Raw genomic sequence first — 27,517 nt, forward strand, 5'->3', positions numbered from 1 at the left:
TAGTTACACTACATTAAGAGTGTATTTTTAAATTCACATGTACTAGTTGGATATGTGTAGATATTTTTTAAAAAGAAAATATTTTTATAAGTTTTTAAATGAAATTTAAATTAAACGGTAAAAAAACAAATAATATTAAAACTTAAATTCAAGTACCTGAACAACTCAATAAAAAATTAAAATATAAATTTAAATTAATAATAACTAAAACATATATCCAAATATAAATAATATAAAAAATAATTCTTTCAAATGATTCTTTTTCAATATTATTTTATTGACAACTTAATTTCGGAAACAAATAATATACCAAATAAAGTCACTAATAAGTAACATAGTTACGTAATAAAATTAAAATAAAATATTAACAAAACTACTAAAATTATTAATTATCTTTTCTAACAATTATATTAAGTTTCATCTTGTCTATTTTTATTTTGAAGAATTTGAAAAAAAAATTAATTCATTTGTTATAACTAATAATTTGAATGAATATAAAAGTATAATTGGGAGTGTTCATTTAATTACCTTTTATATTAGTTCATAGTCAACTTTTGAACACACGTCAATGCCTTTAAAGTATCTTAGTATAATTTACTGTTATGTAGAGTAAGCAATCCATCACTAATTAAGCATTTGTTTTTATAAATCTATTTTCTTAGTTAGGTGTAGCTTTCTAAAAATTAACAATTTCTCTAACCTTTTCAACCATGTTAGCAATTATTAACAAATCATCATTCACACTCAAATTCAATATATGTTCACAACATTTCATGTAAAATAATTGGCCACCCAAAATTAAGAAACCTAAGTGAAATCTTATCTGAAATATGATCAGTCATAACATCATTTATAGTGCAATTATCAAATTAAAAAAAATTATATCTAAATTCCAATCCATTAAACATTCAACCATTTAGCAAGAACTTCACTGGTATAAGGAGCAAACACATATATAAAACTAAAAACAAATTTTATTAATTTAGTCAAGAATAACAAACTTAATATAAAAATTGCAATTAAAATATAGTATAGTGTTATTACCTCACAAGTTGATTTTGTAACCTACATAAATAATCAACAAAGTGAGTTGTTATAGTCATGTTGTCTCGCCTCAATTCTTAACAACTAGTTTCACTTTTTTTTGTGTAGTAGTTTTTCATAATATTCTTTTTAAGGTGTTTGAATAAATCACCTTAGATAGAGGTGATACAAGAACACAAATTTCTTTAAAGCCTATATGATCAACCATTAACATTGGATATTCATGTAAAATTATCATCTTACTGAGTGCATTTCTAACTGTTTGTTAATTGAATACATAATTGCCCAACAATTACGATTTCATCACCTTCTTCATGAGTTTTTAGAATTAATTGTTTGATGCATGGTGTTGTTAGAAGTTGAAATGAATTTTCAAATGTAATGTATCTTGCCTTTTGATAGTATAGTTACACATTTTTTTTCATTTTTCATTTATCTTTTATTTCTTAAATTGATTCTAAACATATGTAATATTCTTGAATTAACATTGGAGTTACACTTTCAATTTTACCTAGAATTGAATTTATGATTTGAATCTTGTAAATTATTCTTGTTGGTCATTATCCATAAGAGAAAATATATCTTGACATTCTATAAATATTAAAACACGCAAAAATGAAATTTTGAATATTTAAGAAAGCTTATTTGTTATCCTAATATAACAAAAACAAAAACTCAACAAAGAGGCATATATCTCAACGTTGAATAAAGAAAGAGCTGAGGTTCAAAATAAATTGAGAAAATTGATGACCTGCACGTGTTAAAGAATAATACAATTTTGTCTTCCTTCATTAACCTTTTGTTAAGCTTTTGGAGTTGCATTATAAGGTCAAATGAAGAATAAGAAGGGAAAAAGTTTTACAAAAAATCAAACTCTTTAAAATGAAGCAGAAAAGGATACAAAATAATTACATAATTTAGTCTAATATATATATATATATATATATATATATTTTTATTTGTAAGAGGGTAAAGGAAGCAGTTGTAAAATCGGGGAGAAGGGTGGGGTGGGTTAAAGATGGTCCCAATAGCCAATAGTTCTTTCTTTCGCCCCCACATTCCACGCTTCTCCAAACCAATCTTCACTCTCTTCTGCTCAACCAACTCAATACGATGCAGCGAGCAGCATGAAATGAAATAAAATGTCTCTTCAACCTTCAACCTTCGCAATGTCAATGCTGCATCAACGCATCATCATCATCATCTTCATGCTTCTTCTACCCCTCACCTCCGCCACCGCCTCCGTACCTTGCCGATTCTCTTTTCCCGACGGAGACCATCTTTACAATTACACCCTCTCTTCTCCCATCCGCAACTTCCCTCACGGCATCCTCAGCGAAAACGGGTACTCTCTCTCTCTCTCTTTCTCTTCTTGATCTTGCCTTAACCCTCTCTATATCTGTTTTTCTGTTGCGTTGATTTAACGATTTTCCGTCTTTTCTTCGTTTTATCCGATTTAATATCGTTTTCCCTGTTAAGGTATATACGGTTTCTTTTCATTAGTTGTTCTATCATTTTTCGGTCTTCCCTGATTCAAAATTATGGTAGTTTCGGGGATTAGTTTGTTAATTTTATAGCTAGAGTTTTTGGAATTTAGTGTTCTGGAATGTTTTATCTGTTAGTATCTGGATTCTCTGGTTTTTGCTGTAATTTGGCAATGGCGGTATCGTCGGTTCTTAAATCACGATCTAGAAAAGGGGATTTACTGTCTTTACTCTTGATTACTTTGTAAGGATATGGCAGTTATGCAGTTCTGACTGAAGGTTTTCTTTTCATATTTATTTCGGTGCTTGTAGATTTTACAAAGTGGCAGTAAACGAGACCACACTTTGGTTTCAGGTTGGCTCCATCAGGTCACACTTATTTCTTTGGATTCTGGCTAGTAGCGTTTCCATCCATCAGTAATGTTTTTTAGTTGTCTATGGTCATTGACATAATTCATAAACACAGAATATTATCTGTTATTCTTTTTTGGGCTTTGATACCTTAACTCTCTGAAGAAACGAGTGAATTTCTAAATTAGTCGTTGGGATTGTATGCATCTTCCATTTTAGTCGCTGGAAATTTAAAATTGTCATTTTCTTTAGTTTTTTTACGAGAAACGGCAGTGAAATCTGTTGTAGAAGAGGATAATAAAAATGACCTTTTGTAAAATCGGGGACTAACAAAGTTTGTTTTTTTAAATCTCAGGTACTAAAATGTTCAACCCATATAATATTGACGTTAATTTAGGGGTTTAATAGTTAGAAACTTGCTTCATTTTGGTCCTCTTGTGAACTGGTATTTGTTGTATGTAACTATGCAAGGTCAATCACTTTAGTTGAACTGGCTATGAATAGACGAACTTTCAAAACGCTGCATATACGTTTATAGGCAACAGTGGTCTTGTAGTAGCTTAAAGTTTGTGCCATGTTGATCTATAATTGAATTTTGTGCATTGGTTGTGTGAGCAGCTTTGCGATGGAATGATTTTCAATCATGATCCTCCATTATGTGCTGATTGCTGGGTGAGTTTCTCTCTTTTCTTTGATGCTATTTTTCTTTATTTTGATTGACGTACAGTAATCATGATTTCGTGTGATTTATGAATTGGTTTTATAAGATTAAGTTAGACATAAACCCATTTACTAAGATAGTTTCAAAGTCATGCAAAGTCTATCCTTACTCAAGTTCTTTGAGACTACTATGGCACCTCCTATTACATCATCCACAAATATCCAATCCCATGTTCGAGATGTTAATTCCTCAATATGAGAAGTTGTATGTTGGAAATCTTACATTGATTAGGAATAAGGTCAAAGTATAATATATAGGTGGCATGCAATCCTCACCTTATAAGTCTATTTTATGAATTAGGTTAGGTATAAACTCATTTACTAAGAAGTAAATTATTTAAAGAATTTGTGGAAATAATGTAATATATTCAATTATTTATTATCCCATTATTATGCAATGTTTTCTGCTTATTTGATTGTCCTATTGTATGCTTTAGGATTGTGGAGGCCCAAATCATTGTGGGACTCAGTGCAATGCACTGGTGGCAAACAAAGTTGGAGGTAGAATTCCTGTCATATCTGTCTTTTCCCATTTACTTGTTTTTGTACATAAAATGAGTCCACTGTCTACTGCTTATGCCTATGGCAGTGGCGGTAACAACTGGACAGTTCTGCTGCTTTGTTTAGTTGTTGTGCCTTTTAAGATGGACAGTTCCTTGTTTTGAAATGAATTATACGATTAGTAGGTGTTGGACCTTGGTGTGATTTCTCCAATTGCAGAATAATTGCTTATTCTGAAGCATTCTTTTGAGATTGTCATTAAGTAAAAACGCAGTTCAGGTCATGTTTTGCTTGTAGTCTCTTTTACTAAATCTCTTTTGCTGAAAAATATTGATTCTACCACCACCGTTACACAGTTTAGGCCCCATTTGGGATGATTTTCAATTTTTCAAAACTAAAACCAGGTTTTAGTTTGTCCTCTATTGTAGTTGTTTTTTTTACCCAGTTTTAAAATGTTGTCAATCTTATAGTTCTTTAAAACGTTAACTGAAAAGATGTGAGACTGTTCAAATGAGGTGTTGATGAGAGGATCTGGAGTGAAGCACAGCAGGAAAGAATATTCCGTCTGCATCCAATATGGTACCCGGTTAATTTTATTCAATGGAAAGTTAGAAACATGGGGTGAAAGAGGGGGAGGTGGATAAAGGCATTGGGGTCATGGTCAATGGACATGACAGAAGTTTTGGGGTCAGTGCAGGTGGAGGAACTGCCACCAGAGGAATTGTGGGTGGGAGAAATGTGGGTGAGGGGTGGGGCTGCCAGGAGAGGGCTGTGTGTAGGTGATGGATAGGCATGGGAAGGGAAGCGCGATGGTTTAGGGTGTAGGAGTTGGTGGTGAGTGAGTGGAGGCAGAGAGACTCTGAACAAGAGTTGGAGAAGGATACAGGAAAATACCAAGACAGATGAGATGATTTCTAAAACCTTAGAAGTAGAATTAGGAAACTTTTTTAATTACTGCTTCCAAAAGTGAATTAAAATTGATTTAAAAGCCATTTCACCCATATTTATCCAAACAATTTTTTTTTTTTAAATTTAAGCTTACAACCTCCTAATAGGACCTTATATTATATTAAGGGATGGCATGATTGAACTTTTTCGTATCAGCTAATTACACATACACATAAGTAAATAATTATCACACTTTTTTCTACAAGTTTTATTGCTAATTAATATTTCTTGTATTTTGTCTTATTTTTTTCATTTGTTTCTCATTTTTTGTAAACTGCTTTTGGTATGTGAACAACCTATACTCTACTGTGCCGCTGATTTTAACTATTTACTCATTTGCTTCTACTTGTTCATTAGCACTCTTGCACTTAAAATCTGAAAAAAAAATGTGTTCATGTATGAACTACTTAGTTTTTTTCATTATTAACATTGTTTTAGCTTGTAGAATGCAACTAGTAGAGCTGAAATGTTCTTTAGTAGAGGCTTGAAATAATATTCCCCCTTCATCATCTTTAGGTCAATAGTTAATTTTGGCACTACCCTTCTACTTTGCTCAACCATTTAAAAGCCTTCCAGACATAAACTATATCCTATTGAAGTCAGTTATTTTACACATCTAAGAGTGAAGTTTTGGTAGGATAGAATATTCATCTTCTAACAGAGTAATTAATGCAGGTTATCATGTATGCACAGCCATAGGACGTGGCCCAAAAATAGATGTTGATATAATTGGTAAGCCCAATTTTCCTATCTGTTTCTGTTTCCTTATTTTCTTTAGTCTATGGTTTGCTTTTGCTAATTTGTGGTGCTTCAGTTATTCACCTGTTTTGTATTTTATGCACTATTTTGATTTAAGTGGTTGAGTAATGCTTCTAAGTATGAACTTAACTAGAAAATATGACTCTAAGGCTATTTCAATGGCAGATAAGAAAAATCCCCATACTGGTGTCATTGTTAAAATGTCAAACAGTGGCCCCAAGTTCAACTGTTCGCTAGCTGTATCTGTTATTTGCAATTCAAATGGAGTGCAGGTTGGCTTTTTTATTTATTTACTTATTTATTATTTTAAGTTTTTAATTGATTAAAAGAGATATTATGACTCTGGTAATGATTGGATGGAGTGTCATTTATCAATCTTCTACTTACAGGGACCACAAGCTCTGGAGAGATTAGGTGCCTGTGATTATGTGAGTACTTTATTTTTTATATCTTTTATTTTTTGGTTTAATCCTTTTGAACATCCCTATTTCTGTAGATCGTCTCAAGTAGGTCCTCGTATTGTAAATGTTCTCGATTAGGTCTCTTATTATGAAAAATTGAATCAATTTAGGCCTTACCGTTAGTTCCATACTAACACCGTTAAAGGGGGTGACACGTGTCAGTTCGTGGTTTTTTTGAATTTTTGAATTATATTTTTATTATTTTTATTTTATTTTTTATTTTTTTAAAAGTAAAATTTAAAAATGCCACGTGTCAAACTGATAGTGTGCCACATGGCAATGGCAGTGTGACATGGCACTGACAGTGCCACATGTCATTGTCAGGCCACGTGTCATTGCATTAGTCTCAATTTGGTCCCTGTATTTTTATTATGTTGCAATTTGATCCCTGTATTTTTATTGTCTCAATTTAGTCTTAATTTTAAAAATTAAACAATTTTTTCCCTTCTCAAATTCAAACAAAATTTAAATTGTATATAAATCTTAACAAATATTTTTATTAAAATTAATATTTTTAATAAATATTTTTAACAAGATTAAGTTTAATTATATTTATATTTACTTAATCATAGAAATGTTAATTATGTTATTTAAATATATCTATAAGGGTTTAAAAAAAGAATGACATAACATGCTCGTGTTATGTTATGTTATTTAAATATATACAATTTAAACTTTGTTTGAATTTGAGGAGGGAAAAATTGTTTAATTTTTAAAATTAAGACTAAATTGAGACAAAATAAAAATACAGGGATCAAATTGGAACATAATAAAAATACAGGGACCAAATTGAGACTAATGCAATGACATGTTGCTTGACAATGACATGTGGCACTGTCAGTGCCATGTCACATTGCCATTGCCACGTGGCACTATCAATTTGACACGTGACATTTTTAAATTTTACTTTTAACAAAATAAAAAATATAATTAAAAAATTCAAAAAAACCACGAGCTGACACGTGTCACCCCCTTTAACGGTGTTAGTATGGAACTAACGGTAAGGCCTAAATTGATTCAATTTTTCATAATAAGGGACCTAATCGAGAACATTTATAATACGAGGACCTACTTGAGACGATCCTACATAAATAGGGATGTTCGAAAGGATTAAACTTTATTTTTTTGATTGGGCAAATGTTAATTGTTAATGTTAGGTTTTTATTAAGCGGGAGGGACTCAAACCACTCATTCCCTTCCACTTTTACCACCAAGCCAGCACTCCCCATTTTGCATATCTTTTATAATTAGTGCTTCCTTGCATATTATCTGTTACTGTATGATATACCATGAGGCAGATTTATTATAGCTCTATTATGTTCTCTTGCAGTATATATTTTTAATTTGTCTACTTGGAAAATGTAAATTAATGACAATTTTTGAAAATCTAGGAAATATTGTTTGTGGTCTCTTGAATCAGCAACGGATGTGATTGAATTTGTTGGATTTTCCTTTTCGTCTAGTAGAATCTTCATAATATTATCAAATGATATTGCTGTCCATGAATGTGGTATATTCTCTGTTGTTGGCTTCCTTTTATTTACTATTATCGTATATTGCAGACATGCTATCATTCTTTCTCTTTTTCTATCAATTAGTTTATCAGTTGAAAGTGTACCAAGAAAGATTTTCTTATATTTTTCCTTTTCCAGCTATTTTCTTCACCAACTGCCATGTCCCTCAATGATGTGAAAACATTTATTGTTTTGTAATGTGCTCAAATTATTTTATCTCTGTATTATTGTTGAATGGAGTTTTAATTGTGAAATTAAAAGATCAAAGACCTTACCAGTCAAAATGCATTTTTTTCGAAGCCATAGATGTTGAATATAGATGGAAGGAAAATTGATTGACTTTGCAAAAAAGCAGCAGAGCTAAGCTAACAAGCTCTCAGCTTTAATACACAAGATAATGAGTCTTTTTCTTATGTCTTAAATTTTTTGCTGTTCAAAATGAAGAAAGTTGGACAGAAATCCAATCGCTTATTCCCCTGCATTGATATACGTCTAGTAATGGAACAGAAGAATATGAATGATGGCTGGGAAAAAGTGGAAAACATAGGGCAATAGGTGATATTAATTTAAAAGCAAAGACAGCTATTATTTACTGTCTGTTTTAATTTTCTCAAACAGGTTACAGAGCTGAAGCACCCATCTGGTTGTGCCGTCATTATAAATGTTCATGGAGGAGGGTTGGGGTGGTTTGGCACCTTAATGATCATGTAAGGGTTTTACTGTCTTTCCTGGGTCTGTGAATTATCATGGGGGACTGTGATTTTGCTAAATTACTAATAGTTGTTTCATCTTATCTCATTCCAGTGTTTTGTGCCTTTTTGCTGCATATCTCCTGGCTGGTATAGTTTACCGATTTTTCTTCCTCGGGATCCGTGGTGTAGATGTACGCTCTCTGCTACCTTTATGTTGTTTACTTGTCTTTTACTCTCTTCCCTGTAGGGTATGTGTTACGAACCAATAATTAGGAATAGGAAAGAAAAGAAAAACTTTAATGTATAGGATGAAAAGAACAAGGAATAGGCAAGCAATCTCTTCTCTTCCAAGGTTTTCCTCTTCACAAAGACCTAATACTCTATTTACGAATGATACAAACTAGAATCAATCCCTTCTCTTACGTCCTCCTAATTATTTAACTCGTCAGCCCTCTAACTAACTTATCAATAACGCAACTGTCGTATCTAAGTCCCCTTTCCCATAGTCCTATTATTATGTGCATCCATGCTCATTTTATTTGCACTTAAATATGTTATTCTAAATTATGGTTTTTTCAATTTAAATTTTATTTTTGTTTAGTCTCTACTTTTGGCAAAAGTTTTGTTTGCAGCATCTCATTGGGGACCAAAAACACATACTTTTTATAATTTTTAAAATGATAAATTTTAAACGAGTTGATATTATAGCAAATGTCATACTTAGCGTTTAATGTAGGTTGTAAGAACTGACTAGTCCATAATTGTTTCGTTATACTTGCTCTTCTCCCTAGAAAGTGAAAAGAGAAAAAGAAACCCTTTTCAGTTAGTTATTATTGGCCTTTTTTTTTCTATTGATTTAATTTAATTATTATCTGAGGTATTTTTAATCAACATTGCATAGTGTAACACTTCTGTTTGCCTTTCTTGGTCGGCTTTAGTATTTATGTATGGGTAACTTTAATGTCATTGCTAAATTTTCCTCATCCCATACTGAAACTCAAATTCATTGCTGTCCCTTCAATGGCGGGAAATTGCTTGTTAATAACACCCAGTTGGTTTATGATGTTTTACAATGTTAATTTCATGTCAAATCCTTCACAGCACTCTTTTAAAGCACTAAATCCACCCTTTTGGGTCTTCACTGCTTTTTGGATTGAAATGTTTTTCCTTTGACTCTGTTTTTCAGATTATCCCTAACTTGGACTTCTGGGTCAGCTTGCCTAGGAGAATACAGGTATTGTTCTACATGAATGCTTCAATTTTAGTTTTTCCAATCAGGCGGTAGGGAAAGATAAAATGGGTTTTTAAAACTTTAGCTCAACGGTTGGGAGTTACGTCTTTAGTCTAAGCATCTACTTTTTCTTTGCAGAGTCTGTGTTCTTCTTTGGTGAGGAGGTTTAAGGGACCGTCTGAAAGTTACCGGAGCTCCTATTCACCTGTGAACTTCTGAGATTATATTTTTGATTCTGGATATATCTGGTGAATTTCTTACGGAAAATCTTACAAACACGAGGCAAACATTCTGCAGACAAATGCAGAAAATTCCATTTTCAGATACCCTATTGGTCAGTTCTGAGCTTCCTTGATATGCAACATTCCTCAGAAATCTGTAATTATTTTTCTGATTGTCCCTCCATGAATTTATCATTATCGTCTTTGAAAGACAAGGAGAAAGAGCAGGAGGAAGAAGAAGAAAACAAAGATAACACAAAAAAGAAAGTCGGGATAATTGTTTAAGAAAGGAGGGATTGATTATAATGGAGCTAATCTAATAATTTTGGTAGACATTCTTTGGCTGATAATCAGATAATTGAATGAAATTGTAACTTTTATTTTGTTAGTTTGACCATTAATTATTTTTTGTTTCTCATATTGTAACCATTCTTGCATTTCTACTTGATTTAATATGGATTGGGCGTGCCATAATGCTGTTAGCTTTCTGCCTAAGATGGCCTAATATATCCAAAGTAAATGTAAGTTCAATGGTCAGCATTAATCTCTTGTCTTCAGTCATCCCATGTTATTTATCCGCTGCTGGCTTTTGTAATACTCGAGTTTTTGTACATACCACCACGTTATGTTTACCTATTGACAAGAACTAATAACAATTTCTAACACTTTTGAATAAATTCTTTACTAAATTTTGTGATCTCAGTTTTCGTTTGTACTCGTAATTTTATATTTTTCCAACAATAATTTGACTAAAACTAGAGAATAGTAAATGAAGTGTGTTATATCTTATTAGCACTATTTGTGTGATACGCATATTAGCTGCAATAGATAACCTAAGACTTCCATAAGGCAGCCGTGGGAAGATGAAACGAACATGTTCAGATATTTTATTGTTGCCCTGAGAGTAACAGTTATACAACCTAATTGATGACAATGATTGAATAGTACTTCTTGTAGTGTTATCTGTTATATGAAATTAAAATAAAAACTAAATAATATTATAAAAAATAATAGCACTCGTTCATTCTCCCCTTACAAGAACAATATACTTTTGAAGAATTGACAGTAAAATTTTATTAGACTTAGTTACCGATTCAGTTAGTTTGTTGTGAATCAGTGTTTGTTGATAGGATCCAATGATTAATTTAAATAAAAATACTATGAATATATTTTATTATCACTCTACTAAAATACAATGAGTTTCTTCATTGATACCTCATTATTATTTGAACTTCATAATTTGTGGCCACATCAAATGGACGTGACTTATATTTCTTATGATAATTCTTAACAAAAGATTCTAAAACAAACAGAGAGTGACAGTGACGACTTAACTAGCAAGCCTCCAGTTTTGCTTTTGTTTTTTGAAATGGACAAGGCAGCAAGATAACTATTATACGCCACATTAGGCCGATCATCATAAATGCAAACCCATCCTCATCCTGCCTTTGATTTTACGCAACTCTAATTCTTCCTTCTTGTGGGTACTTACGTCACATGATGATGTGCATAGATTTATAGAGTTTCTGATCATTGTTGTTGTTGACTACGATAGAGTAGGAACGATAAACAACCAAGCGAACCAAGAAGTCTTTGAAAGCCAATGCTTGTACTGGGAAGATTTTTCTTTTTCTATTGTATCATAAAAAAAAAATCAATCAATCAAATACTTTATTTCTTTTTATTTCATTTGTCTTCTATATTAAATATCTAAACATAGTCTTAATGAACTGAGTTTGATTGTTGATTGTGTGATTGAATTTGTGCTTGTAAAAAAGGCTCGTTGAGATTAGCAAAGTTTGATTCGGGTCTCATCACCCAATAATTTACCAAGTTTGAATGATGTGTATGTCTTTAATATTTCTCATCTTATACAAAGAAGCTTAAGTTTGCATTACGAAGCCCTTATCGTCATGAGATATATGAGAAAAATATTACTTCAACTAAATAGTTTATGCCTCTTATGAAAAAAACGACACATATATATATACCTGATCACAACGGAGATATTTTTTAATTAAATTGAGATTTTCAACATATTTATTTACTCTCAATTGAATTGAGTTTTATACTTCAACTCAATTAAATTTTCTAGGATTGTGAAAAACTTAGATAATTGTGTGTTATGAAAAATTTACAATATTTATTAAGAAGAATTGTATTTTTCTTAATAAGTGTACTACAAGAAATATACCGGATGGTATTACAATGAGAATCAACTTATCGATAAAGGTAGCCAATCGCTTGAGACAACCACTTTAGATAATTAAAGTCTAATTAAGAGTGTAACGGTCATTTATGGACAGTTAGTAGGTATATTAGTAGGTATTAATGATTTCATTACAATATCAAATATGAATATACGAGATTAATGATTAATTAATGGACTTGATTGTTATAAGTCCTATAAATATAAATATACGATTAATGTCCAAAAACACTTTTTTTTTTCTATTATAATCAAATAGAGACTTACATATCTGACTTGAGCATCAGAGTGTCTTTTGCAGGTCAACAACTGATTGGTGTGGATTGTGTTTTGAAGAGGATTGACGATCGAAGCAGAACAAAGCAAGGAAGGACGAACGATCATCGGATCTTTCCAACCGAAACAGTAAGTATTTTGTGAATACAGTTTTTATGTTTTGAATACGTGCAATTTGAGTTTTGCCATTATAACTCAATAAGTTTTTTAGTGTGTGAAAGACTTGGTAATTATGTGTCATATTTACTTGGTAATTATTTGTCATATTTACTAGATAGAAGAATTACCCTTGTCTTTTATTTAAATTTATGATTTTATTTATTGATATGTTTTCATTAAAAAAAAGTTTTTTTTTCTATTGTATTATTCTCTCCATGCATTTTGTTCATATATTGCACTTTAGTTGATCCATGTGAGGCTTTTGATATTTGCTATATCGCTCAGACATAGAAGAACAAACAAGACCAAATCCAAAGGACCATTTGTAAAACTCAAAGTTCCCTTTGCTTGTAATCAACACTTCAATTGAACACAAAACCAACCAAACTAGCGAATAAAACATCTTTTTTTATGCTCATGTTAGCAATTATTGGTTTATATATATGTAAATATGTGAATTATAGCCTGCAGGATCCAACATTGTTGTGGTGTCCATGTGAATTCGAAATGCAACCTAACATCTAATCACCATCTACCTAATATTCTCCACCAAACCCTAATTCAGAAAAATATTTGGTGACACCATTTTGTTTATTTGATTTAAATGTACTTAGTAGTAATAACAGAAATACTAGCAAAGAAAACTATTATTTTTTCAACTTTTTCTTCCAAGGTTCGGTTAATTTGAGTACAGTCTTTAACTATGATAATTGTTCAAACGGAGTATATGCGTATTTGACACCATCAATTTTAATCAAAGATTACGTGAAAATTAATATCGAGTTGAGAAAAAAAGAATTAATATTATATATTTTATGCTTTGAAAAGGAGGGATAAATAAAAACAAAATAGTTTAAAAAAATAATTTTGAAATGTGACGGAGATCACGGAGGATGATTGGTTTACATAGAAAGTTCTGATCTCTTAGAAAGTAGCATATTTTAGGTATAGAACTCCAAGACCATGGCTTCTGAATTAAAATGGTTGGTGTTATAGAAGAATGAAAAGCATAGTTTATGGATGCAAAATTTGATGAAGGCACCTTCTTCCTCCTTCTTCCCTTCACTTCTGAGAGTGAAGCCTCGCTCTTCTTCTTACCTCTTCACCCTCTTAGCTTTCATTCTCTTCGCTGCGATCTTCTCTGGTCATGACTTTCTCTTCATCTTTCATCCACACCCTAAGGATCAAACGCAAACCCTCTTCTTCTCTACACCCCGTGAGTTTCACTCCTTCTTTCTTTTTCTTATTATCATCTCCATCTTTATCGCTTCTTATTTCATGTTCTTGGTCTTCGAATGAAGGAAACACGACGACGGTGACAGAAACGAAAAGAGAAGAAGAAGGAGGGTGTGACGTGTTCCAGGGAAGGTGGGTACGCGACGAGTTGACTCGCCCACTGTACGAGGAATCGGATTGTCCCTACATACAGCCCCAGTTAACATGTCAAGAACACGGTCGGCCTGAGAAGGAGTATCAACGATGGCGATGGCAACCTCACGGTTGCGATCTTCCCACGTAAGTGCTTCGCTATTTTTTTCAACATTTTTTTTATTATTCTAGTAATTTGGAAATAGCTAGAAAGGAATGTTAAAAAATGTGTGTTGTGTTTTTTGTCGGGTCCAAGTTGTCGGTGTGACATGGTGTGGTGGTTGAACGCTGTGAATATTGAAGTCGTAATATAACTGCCCATTTATTGAATGACAATTGAATGGTTGGCACCAACAATCTTGTACCTATTAAGCCATGCAATGATGGAGTTGGACACTTGTAGTTATAGCTCTGTTTTGCAGTAGGACCTTTTGTGTTTTTTTAACAGTGGGACTAAATGTGTTGCAAGGACAGCTTTAACTCCATCCTAATCCAAAATTTTTAATTATTTTACCAACATCAAATCAATTGGATCGAGATTTACCAACATTTCAAGCTCAAAGATACACGTTAATTTATAAACTAAATTTGTAATATATAAATTAGTGGAAATTGTGTCATATATAATTGTTTAAAATATTTCTTAATGTAGTTTATCTTGTCACCTAAATATATTAATCTTATTATATCAAATTGAAAAACTAAAATATAATTACAATTAATATATATTTAATATGAATTTAAACATATAGTTTGAGATAAAACCAAAACTCGATCGTCCGAAAATGCATTAGGTTTTAATTTTTATTCCTAATCGAGGATGGCCCAGCTAATTACACAGATTTGAAAATGTGTTGTGATATTTTATATATTAATTTAATTAATTTAGAAGTTGGTTTTTTAAGCCCTTATTTTGGACTTGCTTTGGGGTTGAAAATTATTGGTAACTTGAAACAGAAAATTAAAATTCTAAAGCTGTGGCTACGTTTTTCCTTAATAAATCTAGAATGATTGGTGAATTGTGGTGGAAACTAAAAGAAAATTAAAAGCGTTGGTTGGGTTGATTTCTTTGGTAGGGTCTTTGAAGTTAAATTTACGTTTAATAATGCAAACAAACAACTACCACATGTTTTCCACAGTGATCAAGCGATGCTTGTTAACGAGGGAGAGGGCTATGTAGCTTTTATTTCATCTTAAAAGCAAAGCAAATTCAGCATGGTCATTCATATCAGACACACATTACAGAAGGATTTGGTCAGATAAGACTGGAAAAGTTTCCAATGAGAAAATATGGAGACATTATATTCATACCAATGCAACAATTAATGAATCAGTTATCTTTAAAGTCATTAAAATCGTAGGTTACACCAAAATTTAGTATGCAAAATTTTTTGCAAGACATGTTTGGCCAGTTTTATTTTTTTTACATTTAACATTTTACACTTAAATCCATTGAAAGCTCAAAGTAATCTTAATTCATTAATTTAAGATGAACAACAGATTCAATGCAAGTTTAATGCTGGAGAAGGTTCGTGGGAAGAGGATGATGTTTGTTGGAGACTCTCTCAACCGAGGTCAATATGTCTCTTTGGTATGTCTTCTCCATCACCTCATTCCTGAACATGCCAAATCCATGGAAACCCTTGGTTCCCTCACTATCTTTAGAGCCAAGGTACTTAATTATATCTCTCACTCTTTGCTTCTGTACAATTCATAATCATGTGTCTTTCTTCTTTTTTTCTCAGTCTTCATCGTGTTATTTAACCAGGAATACAATGCCACAATTGAGTTTTACTGGGCACCTTTTCTACTTGAATCAAACTCCGATAATGCTGTGATCCATAGGGTAACTGATAGAATAGTGAGAAAGGGTTCAATCAACACTCATGGTCGTCACTGGAAAGGTGCTGACATTATCGTATTCAACACTTATCTTTGGTGGATTACAGGATCCAAGATGAAGATCTTGTATGCTTCTATACCTTTCTTTATTCAACCGATTATTTACTTTTCTTTGCAAAATATTCCCTAAAGTTTTCTCAAACTTTCAGGCTTGGATCTTTTAATGATGAAGTAAAGAAGACTGTCGAGATGTCAACAGAAGATGCTTATCGTATGGCTATGAAAAGTATGGTTAGATGGGTGAAGTTGAACATGGACTTCAACAAGACAAGAGTATTCTTCACCAGCATGTCACCTTCTCATGCAAAGTGAGTATGGTTCAGACACATAAAATATATACTAATAAGAATTTGTTATATACTTAACTTATTATTCACATTGATATAAATTGCAGAAGCATAGAGTGGAGAGGAGAATCAGAAGGGAATTGCTACAATGAAACAACACCAATCGATGATCCAACATATTGGGGTTCTGATTCTAAAAGAACCATAATGCAAGTAATTGGAGAAGTGTTTGGAAAATCGAAAGTACCTATAACTTTTCTCAACATTACTCAACTTTCCAACTATCGAAAAGATGCACACACATCAATTTACAAGAAGCAATGGAACCCATTGACATCAGAGCAACTGGCTAACCCTGCTAGCTACGCTGATTGTGTGCATTGGTGTTTGCCAGGACTTCAAGACACTTGGAACGAACTTTTGTTTGCTAAGTTATTTTTTCCTTAATAAATTAAGTATATAAAATAATAGGATAGAAGAGAACAAATTGATAGAGGAAAAAAAGAGAGGATTTATGTATAATAGTAGTAGTTAACATTGAAGAAAGAGCAGATTGTACATTCTAGCACAATGTTAACACATTGTTTAATTGAACTGTTGATAGTGTGAAATCAAATATAAAAGGGAAAATATGTGTGTGTTTTTTTATCATGACAATAGAAAGTATTCAATGATTACTGTAAGATCAAAATAGATTGATTAAATTAAAACATTTTTAGAAACAATTCATATATATCATAAAACCTTTAAAGATTCATCAAACGAAAAGAAAATATTTAAAAATCTCGATTATTTGCTTTTAAGTATCATGTTAAGAAAAATGATAACAGATATGTATATATCTGCCAATCAGAATTGGGATGGAAAAACACCCAAAACTAGTAATTTTTTGAAATTTGATTTGAAAGTGGGAGTATAGCTATGTACATTAGAATGAATTTGTTAGTGATTTCTCGTATTCAGAAAATTTAATGTTAAAAGAACATCATTAATATCTTCTATAAAAATTCCAAGCCATTTTCATTCATTTGAGCTAATCTCTGTGCTTAACTTAAAGAGTCTTCAATTGTTTTTAATAGACTCATTCACAATGTTGTGCCTAGAGAAACTTAAAAGTTATGTTTTTTTATACCTATTCACGTTAGCTAATATTTATATAACACTCATGCTTCTTCTTTTTTTTTTTCTTTTTCAGATCAAAATTATTCAAAGGCAATATTTGAGAAAACTGTGAATAAGGAAAATGTCAATGATAAATATTCTTAGAATCAAATTTAATCAAACTTGCTCCTTATAAGTTCCTTCTCAATAACATTCCTATTCTTCTTATTCAACTATAATGTTGTACTTGTTTTAAATCACTACGCATTAATTCCTTAAATATAGTCGATCCTAAGTTATGAAAAATAATAATAATCTTTATAAAAACATCTTTAAGGCAATAATATGAACAATGAATTGTAACTGATCATTAGATTTGAGAAAAAAATATTTTCCTATATTATACAAAGTTTCCATAAACTATTTATGAAATTTGTGTGTCATTTAATCTCCATCGAGTATACCCGTGCTCATCAATTTATTATATTAAATATTAATTAAATACTTTTTTCAAAATGTAAAAAACTATCAAAATAAAGAATATTACTAAGATTCAATATAAGAGGTGATACATTTTTTTCCAATGTCAAATATAAAAAAAATATAATTATATAAATATTAAGTAATAATTGAATATTGATGATCGAAAAATTTTGATGATTGAAATCGTTAACATCGTTGAAGATGAGGAGGCGACACTAATAAAAATAGTGTGAAGGAGAGGAGAAAGGGAAGAAAATGAAAAAAAAATAAAAAAAAAACATTTTATCGATGAATTTTACAAAAAAAAAAATTTATGAATAAACTTATAACAATAAGTAATTAGTGATGAATTTCACACTTCTCACTAAAATTTATCAACTATCACTATATTAACAATTTTTTATTATCAATTTGTAAATTGAAATTAATAACAAATTTTTGTTATGACCGTCAAATTGTGTCCATAAATAACCTATCATATTACATGAGCACTAAGATACCTAAAAAGGCATGAAAATTAGTGGAGGATGTTGGTATATGGAAATGATTAATAAACACGATCTCTTGATAAAGCTGAAGTACGGGTGAAGTAAAACCAACCAATTAATAAAAATTACAACACAGGAATAAAACTGTAACTTTTGACCAAAGAACACGCGTTTAATCAAACAATATCTTTGGAATCAAACATGACAGTCTATAAGAGACACAGTAAAGGGTGAAAGCCGAAAGAGGAATCTTTTTGATGAGTAAATGAAACAGTACATATAGAAGTTGTACATTTGACCAAGTCCTTGTGTAGTAAAATAGTTTTTGTAACAGTATAATGTACATGGAACGAAACAAGGTAAGGTTCACCAAACATTAAACAATGTTTTTGAATTCCCACTTGCAACCCAACTTGTAATTCCTTCCATTCTTTCCAACCTCAACTTACATTTATATACAAATAATATATATATATATATATAATATTATATATATATATATATATATATATATATATATATATTAATAACATAATCAGACAGAATAATAGCTATGGTATGGTAAACAACAACAACTTGACATGCATTGTCTCTCAAACAACTTGAGTTCATCCATGCCAAGTTGCACTTCAGACCTTCATTCTATAACTTGTTAATTTTATATGTTCCATTATACGTGCATGGCTATATCATGACAAATCTCTTTTTTCATTTATTTAAAATTATATATTTTTTTAGTATCATGTTTGTATATCTTTGGCTAATACGTACATGAGTACAATTTGGGGCCGACAAAATTAATGATTTGTTTTGTACACATTATCTACTATGTATGAAATTTAAGGGTATTATTGATTTAAGATGAGTCGTAAGGAATTTTTATAAGGTAATTTGTTGTAAGAAAATTTTTGAAAGAGAAAAAGAAAATACGAGATACATAGAAAGTTGAAATTTGTGGATATTGTTTAGTAGATTACTAGATTATTTCTATGTCTAATATTTCTTCAATTTTTTCTAATAATTATAAGAAATTAATATTTTATAAAATATTTTTTATTATCTCAACTGAAGTAATTTTTTTTAAAAAGTATTTATATTTTAAAAGATACACCTTGAAACCATTGTAATATTATACTTAAAAACAACCTACACATCTTCATTAATTTAATTAAATCAGTCGTGTATATCAATACATTTTATAGTCAAATGTGGTATCCTTCCATTATAAGATTAAATTACTTTACTATCAATTGTTTTTTTATTGTTAATTTAATCATATTTTTATAATCAAATATTGTAAACTTTCTATCCAAAGAAAGCATAAAAGAAGCTTCAGAGCAAGTTGTAAATTTTAAGAAAAAAAAAATGCAACTTGTAAATGCCCATGCCCACCGTTTCACACCGATTTCCACGCTTAACGTTCTCTTTCTTTCTTTTGGCTGATTATCCTAATTTACTTTCGAAAGATAACAAATATCATCTTATCTGTTTCGGTAAAACTTTCGGCCGGTACTTAATTACTATAATTTAGGAAAATGTCCGGTGATAGATAAAGAAATAAAGATTGCATGATGAAATGTCAAAATATTTAAAATAAATTGTGTACTGAGAGCCAACAGGCCAAGAACGAACAAACAATCACACGAAGTCAAACTAGATCGAATACCTTCGGTAAAAAGAATACACTAATTCAATTGAACTAAGACTCTATATATCAGCCGGACAGCTGTGGATAGGACGTTCTGTCACATACGCAAATATTAAGGTAATTAGTATTTAAGGGTATTGGGATGAGATTGGACCATAGTTAAAATCTCACTAATCTTAAGTCCATCACGAAAACTATAAATACAGGTTAAAGGTAAGTAGTAGAGAGGACATTTTTACTGTGTATTTATTACTATTGCATTGAACTACTGTATGGACAATTCACTGACTTTAGTATCGAAGAACCTTTGGCAGGTACACCTCCGGACGATGGAGTGAAGACGAAGGCTCGAGCAAGGCACTACACAGTTTCATTGGAGAAATTGTGTAAGAGTTTGGAGTAACTCGACCTCATACCCGAAACAAATTGTGTTGAAAAAAAAGAAGCTTGTATATATCTACAGTTTCTTAAAATAACAATTGTTTCTTTCGGCTATTATATAGTCATAATTATTATTTTTAAAAAGATAATAAAAAATATGTTTGTTTATACTGATTTAAAAAATACTATTTTAAAATTGATAATAATTTAAAAATAATGAAACTTAGTTGTTTTAATATTAAAAAGGTTTATATAAATAATAAATTTTATTATTTTAAAACATATTATTTATCTAAAAATTCCTTTTTTAGAATTTCTGTATTTTATATAAGAGTTGTTAACCTCTGTGCGTCTGATTGAATATCTAAGTGACAAGTTCTTCAATTTGGACTGATTAACTTTTTTTGTTTGAGTGAGTTGATTTTCTACTATATTTTCTTGAACCCAATCTATTTTCTCTTGCAAGTCAATTTTCTTCTACTCACATCGTTTTAGTCTTTTACATGAATCTTTATTGATCAATAATCATAATGATAAGCTCTGATCAGTCTTGTAATGTTTCTAAGTGTAGATAGATTATCTTGGGAGTTTGGAGAAGTTGAGTTGTCTCAGAGCTCTTTGAGCAGTTTAGTCAGGTGAGAAAAGCTAAATTTGGTGATTTTAAATAGGATTGATTATTTAAGGTTTTGAATTGTGAATTAATTTTGGTGTGTTTGTTTGTATTAGGAACTTGATGTGTAATCATGTCTATTGAGCAGCATATGTGTTTGGTGTAATTCCAGGAATCTCGTAAGAAGATTCTATAGTGGCTTTTATTTAGTGTATGTATTGATGTTAAAGTCTAGATTTAGAGGGTTATATTGTCACTCTAATAACCATTCAAGTGCAAGTAGAGTATAATGAAATACGTGATGAGGTGTATGAGGTTCTAATATAGGAGTTTTACTTTGACCAAAAGTATTAAAGGATTAAACTTGTGTGTGGTAGGATAAAATATATTGGCAATGACTCTACAAAATAACATACCACAACAAGTAAGACTCCTGAGATTGCACATCAATGTTTGTATGTGGATAATTGAGTATTGTTTGAGTCTTTATATGTGCTATGTTTTTTTACCAATGATTTATATGATTGACTAAGTATGTGAGATTAATTTTATTTATACTGTATGAGGATTCATTTTAGACATTAACTTATCATCTCTTGTTTGTTTGTCTGTATGTGTTATGTTTATCTTTTTTTATAATGATCACTTTATTGGTATGAGTATACGATTATACATAGAGTTTTTATCAAAGAGATGATGAGTAACTCTCTTAATAATGAAATGATAATAAATCCTTTAAATATATTTTGGAATAGAATCGTATAAGCTTAGGATATATATGTTTTATACCATTATAGTCTTATCTTTATATAATTGTACTGATATAAAATATAATTTGGATAAATCATTTTTTAATAGTATTATGAGATGTAACCGTTTTATAATTTAACATGCATTCTGTCCAAAATAAGAGTAATGCAGTCAGTGTAGTAGTGAGAATTTTTCATATTTCGTGTTTACCATGACACAAATATTCTCTGACATTACATACTTGTAAAAAAGAAAATATGAGAATGCCTCTTTAATTCTTTAAATTTCAAAAGCTTAAAAGATAAACGAGTAAAGATGAATTTAACAAGTTAATTATAAAAAAATAACAATTAACATTTTAATAATTTCATAATTTATAATAATAGTAGTTTCAGTTCTCGAAGATTTTATGATTTTTATCTTGATTTTTAAAACATTAGTTACAGGCCAACATAACTATTTGTTATAAAAAAAAGTCAAAGATGAAAAAGCCAAAATTTTGAAAAGTTCTTATGAACTAAAACTCTCTCTCTCTCTCTATATATATAATATATATATATATATATACATATATGTATATATATGTCTATATATATTATGTATATATATATATGTATATATATATATATTATATATGTATATTATATATATATTATATATATATATTATATATATATATAGATATACACTTTACTGTAATCTTAATATTTGGTTTTAATTAACATTTTTTATAAGTGTATTTTGTTGACTTTAAAAATTAAAGTATACATTATTTCTTAAAGTACAAGTCCCATTGCTCGAGAAATAACTAAATTCAATAAGAAGCTATTTATTTTTATAATTTTCCATAAGTCAAAACTATGGTACAGTCTACATTAAATGAAAATAAATGCATTGTCGACATAAAATAAAATCAATTTGCATGTGATTTTAATTATAAAAAAGAAAAAAAAAGTAGCTAAATTCAAATGGCTGGTAGTTGGTAGCCATTCGAAAGTAGAAAAATTCAAGCTTTGAGGCAAAGGTCAGAACGGTGGATAAGATGGCTTTAGACCCCTAGCAATGAATCATATCAGGCACAGCTTTCGAAAACACGTGAAGTACATATATGGCAGCAACTTGGTATTGTTCTCTAAATCTAAACATCGTGTTAAACATTGATCCCTAGAAATTTTCAGACATATATATCGATAATGTTCTCATTTCCACATGCGGAATCAAATACATAACACACTTTACCTCGTCACTTGTTCGTAAACTATATTCGCGCTAACTTTTCAGTCACTTATTACACATCCATCGTCTTCTTTCGCACTTCCTATTCTAACTTTGCAGCGGCTTATACGGCCAGTACTGTATAATGCCAATGCTTTGCTTTACATCAAAAGAAAACACCTTAGAATATGACTCTAAAATGGAGAATATTGAAACGAACTATTCTGTTTATGTAGATGCATGTATCTGTTCAATTATTTTCTTGGACTTCTTGTCTTGTTAACAACAACAACAATTATAATAAGAACTATTTTACGTGTTTTATTTATGTGATAAATTTTAACAACATATTTCCACAATACTCTTTTTGATATTGTTTACTAAAACTCATGGAATCCAGTAATAAATACATAGGGTATTCCAAGTATTAAGTATATTACACGAAATCTTTCGTATTATACGTTTTTGTACATTTCTTATATATTTTGGTTATCACTAGGGGTGATTTAAGGGCCAACTACATTGGAGGCTGTTATTTTATTTTTCTATCACTCTTAATTTTACAAATAGAGGTCCGATTGCCGCAATGCTTTTTTCAGATATATATAATTAAAATCTCGTGGTTAAATTATTAAGTTTTTTTTTCTGTCTAAAAACCACTTAACACAAATAAATTAAATAATTATATTAAATAATGATGGATTTTAATTAGATAAAAAATAATACGCGAAAACCCATTACAAATAATATAAATAATAAGTTAAATAGTTGTGTCCATTGATATATAATTATATTTAATATCTTGTTTGCATTACACTTACTGACATATGTATCAGAATATGTACCAGAATGCCTTTTTACTACCACTAAGGGTTCAAGTCCTTTTTAACACATAACAAACAGGAATAACCCAAACATCGAGACAGTAAAAAGTTAAGAGTGTCCGATCTGTATTTGGGAAACAACTTTTAAATTACTTGAATTTATTAAGCAAAAGAAATAATTGAGTATTTTTTATTATGTAATTTTAGAAAACAGAAATAAATTGTTGTTTTCTTTTTTTGAAAAAAATATATATAAATATAAGAAAAATAGTGTGGCGTTGAAGTGTGTCAGTAGTGTGTGTAGGAGCTGACAAATCCCCAGTATTAGTGTACCAGTGTCAGTGTTCAGCTCATCAATTTTCCATACATGGAGAAAATATACCTAATAAACACGAAAGGAAACAACCTTAATAAAAGCATATACAAAACAGATAATTAGACAATTAATAATTATTTACGTGTTACGAATGAAAGAGAATATACACATACAGAAGAAAGAGAAGGGTAGGAAGAAATGAAGGATCAGAAGGAGAAAATTAAAGAAAGCAAAGAAGAACTACATCGTCCGATCGTTCATATGAACATTAACATATATCATTATGCATATACATATCATACTGATCGATTCAGCCATTGCCGTCCGAAAAACCCTACTGATCTACCCATCCATGCATGATGCATATCAATTCCAAATACGGGCTTGAATCGAAGTTCCAACCCGAATATGAAACAAAAAACCGGAAGACAACCCGTTTTAAATTAGAAAGAAAATAAAAGAGAGAGGAAATGAATGACGGTGATCAACAGTTTCGGTTTCCAGAGATTGGGGTGCTATTTTCAGCGATCTGAGCCAGCGACTGCAAGTTGCAACGTACAATGGTGTCCACGAACACGCACGTTTCCTCCTTAGTGTTACCCTGCGGTACGTCCACCACATACGACTCGATAACAAGCGTTCCGTTCCCGCTAGCGTGAAGCGTCGTCACCGACCTGTAATTTCGCAGCCGGTGGTTGCCGCCGACCACGCTGAAGCTCATGACGTGGCGCTCGTCGTCCAGGATCTCCAGACGCTCCGTGCTCGACTCCGCGGGGAGCCCCGACACCACCCTCACCTCACGGACGGCGCCCACACGAATGCCGTCGCCGGTGATGACGTGGCAGCTCTTCACGAAGTTCTTGTAGCCTTGCGGATGGTCGAAGCGCCGCACCACCGCCCACACGGCGGAGACGGGGGCGCTGATAGCTTGGACCACCGCGGAGCAGCACTGGTCGGGCCCCGCCACGCGCGCGTGGTGCCGCGCCACCGCGTCGGGGAGAGAGGGCAGCAGGAGACGACGCGCGGCGGAGGGCGGTGGAGCTTGAGACTGTTTGGGGCAGTTTACGCCGTTGGCGATTGCAGCGGAACAGGTGGTTGCGGCGTCGGTTACAGGATTGAACCTTTCGAACTGAAGGGAAGAAGGCATTGTAAGTGTTATTATTATTATTTAATTTATAATAATAATAATAATTAGAAAAGGTAAAAATATCTTGGTGGGTTTGTCTGGAACTATGTGGTGAGTATGAGAATAAGGAAAGGATATATACGAGAGTGAGAAGGTGTTGGAGAGGGAAAGCGTTAATAATTTTGTAGTACAAGTTGCATTAGTTTTGTTGTTGAAACGAGTTTTCTTATTTTGAGTTTTCTTTCTTTCTTGCTTTTGGAGATGGGATTGGAAGTGAATGAGTAGAGAGAGAAGGTTGTGGTTGTTGTTGTTATTGTTATTGTCTGTGATTGATCTCTTACGCAGGCTGAGCATGCAAGTGGATGATCAAGTTGCATTTCAATTCTATAATTTGGACTTGGCTTTTATCAATTATACCTTTTTCTTTATTTCAAACTCCAACTTTGCCTCTCCATCCATCCCTCTTTTTATTCTACTCTTTTTTTATATACAACTATCAATATTTAATTCCTCAACATGGATCACTTTTTTATTTATTTTCACCTCCATTCTATATTCTACTTTTTTCTTCTTTATTTTATATTTTCTTCCAACTTAATGCCTTTTTTAGACACAATTAATCTATATTATAAATAAATTAATTAATAGTAACATTATTACTACAAATAAACCACCTGCATTTTTTATTTATTTTGACAATTCATATATCCTCTGTTCATGTATATTATAACTTATTTTTCGTAATAATTAAATAGTTTTAGGGAGTAGTTCTCTACGTAAGAATGTACATGTATATAAATGTATCAATTACTGATCGATTTGTAATAATATTTAATTTTTTAAATGCTTGCAATATCATGATAAATAAATATTGTATTAATCACAGAATATGAATATAAAATATATTAAAATTGATAATATGAAATTGTATTATTTCTTAGTTAAAATGAGATTTTAAGTTCAGATACATATATATTTCAAAAGTGAAAGTAGATATTAATGGACAATATAATAAGTGTAGTTCGATATTCTCATGAACAAATTTTTAAAGTATAATTTTGATATCATAATATAATTCAAAATATATTCATCAATATACAATAATATATCATATCAACCATATTTGCATGATCGGAAAATATAAATATATATATATATGATATTATGTATGATATTGGAGTCATTGAAATTTGAGAACAAAATTACCAAGATTGTGTAAGAATGAAACTGTGAATATGTTGGACCGAAAGGTACTAACACATACTTTTATTGCAGCAAGTATAAATATCAAACCTTTTGGTTAGAAAAGTGATAAATCATGCATAATAATAATTGAAATATGCAGCTCTAAATCCCTTTAGTTAAATATCTCCATTCTTGGATTCTTTTCAAACAGGTGTTTAGCAAGGGAGGAAGGTTAAAGACTAAAAATAAACAGATATAAAAAAGATAAAGCACCATTTTTAAATTATAGCAATGCATACATAAATTGACCAATAAATGTCTCTTAAATATTCCGTTGATGTATACATCATAATATAATTATATTTAATAGCGATTCAATGAAATGGATAAACCTATTAAGTGATGGCATATAATCGGTTTGTCTAAAACAAAAGACCCACCACCACACATACACACACAAAATAAATAAATAAATATATATATATATATATATATATATTACTGTTCTTTTTCCTATAAGGATTTTTATTCTAATTGAAATGCCAGCATTGCTCTCGTATGCTAATCATTCGAATTTATCTACAACGTTAATTAAGTATCTTATGAACTAATTAGGTTTGTAAATTAACGTTGGAAGTGATAACAAACTCTTGTATGTATGTATGTCTCTTATAAATGTATACACAAGAAACAATTGAGATATTATTAGAAGCACGTAACATGCACAACTGAAATCTAAATCTTCTTACGTCACCTAATAATCCATCCAATATAATAAGTTTGTCTTTCATTGTAATCTCCAAAGCATTATTTTAGCACGCATTAGGTGCAAAAAAACAAAATTGGCCAATGATCATAGTTTCGGATTTTTCTAATGTAAAGCTAAACAAATACATGGGGATTCTGTAAATAATTTTAAGAAAATTTATTTAGACATACTTTATTTTTATACCGATTAGAACTCTAATGGTATAAACAAAATTTGAAGGTTAAATTTTGTTTCTGTTGTACCATCTACAAAACAACACTGTGATAAAGAAAATATAAGCCTTTATTATGCACTAGTGTTTATTGAGTTCAAGTTTATTGCTGAATTTTTGTACCGTCCCTTTATTATGTCTTTAAAATATATACCAAAAATTAAAATTTTGATTTATTCAAATAATTTTTATTTATAAAATTATTAAAATGAACTAAAATATTATGAGTCATATTGTTTTATAACCTTGATCTATATCAAATAAAGTTATTAAACCAACCACT

At 30.8% G+C, this 27,517-nt stretch overlaps 2 protein-coding genes and 1 pseudogene across 2 annotated transcripts; 2 read left to right on the forward strand and 1 right to left on the reverse strand.

Annotated features, from left to right (window-relative positions):
* The first annotated feature begins 2,026 nt into the window (after positions 1 to 2,026).
* On the forward strand, positions 2,027 to 10,463 carry LOC124823337 (autophagy-like protein). The gene is made up of 11 exons (XM_047295527.2): positions 2,027 to 2,389; positions 2,841 to 2,883; positions 3,498 to 3,551; positions 4,037 to 4,100; positions 5,724 to 5,780; positions 5,973 to 6,079; positions 6,197 to 6,235; positions 8,401 to 8,489; positions 8,587 to 8,665; positions 9,661 to 9,708; positions 9,844 to 10,463. Exons 1-11 carry the CDS (start codon positions 2,187 to 2,189, stop codon positions 9,922 to 9,924), a joined length of 864 nt encoding a protein of 287 aa, XP_047151483.1. The 5' UTR covers positions 2,027 to 2,186; the 3' UTR covers positions 9,925 to 10,463.
* A 2,977-nt stretch (positions 10,464 to 13,440) lies between these two features.
* LOC124823336 (protein trichome birefringence-like 33) lies at positions 13,441 to 16,778 on the forward strand. Its single transcript, XM_047295526.2, has 6 exons — positions 13,441 to 13,786; positions 13,872 to 14,085; positions 15,439 to 15,610; positions 15,707 to 15,906; positions 15,990 to 16,148; positions 16,235 to 16,778. The coding sequence occupies exons 1-6, from the start codon at positions 13,591 to 13,593 to the stop codon at positions 16,572 to 16,574; spliced, it is 1,281 nt and encodes a 426-aa protein (XP_047151482.1). The 5' UTR covers positions 13,441 to 13,590; the 3' UTR covers positions 16,575 to 16,778.
* A 7,368-nt stretch (positions 16,779 to 24,146) lies between these two features.
* LOC124823334 (abscisic acid receptor PYL4 pseudogene) lies at positions 24,147 to 25,408 on the reverse strand (annotated as a pseudogene).
* Between the last annotated feature and the right edge of the window lie 2,109 nt (positions 25,409 to 27,517).

Source organism: Vigna umbellata, chromosome 5 (genome assembly GCF_029865625.1).
Source record: "Vigna umbellata cultivar VRB3 chromosome 5, Vumbellata_1.0, whole genome shotgun sequence".
Lineage (NCBI taxonomy): Eukaryota > Viridiplantae > Streptophyta > Magnoliopsida > Fabales > Fabaceae > Vigna > Vigna umbellata.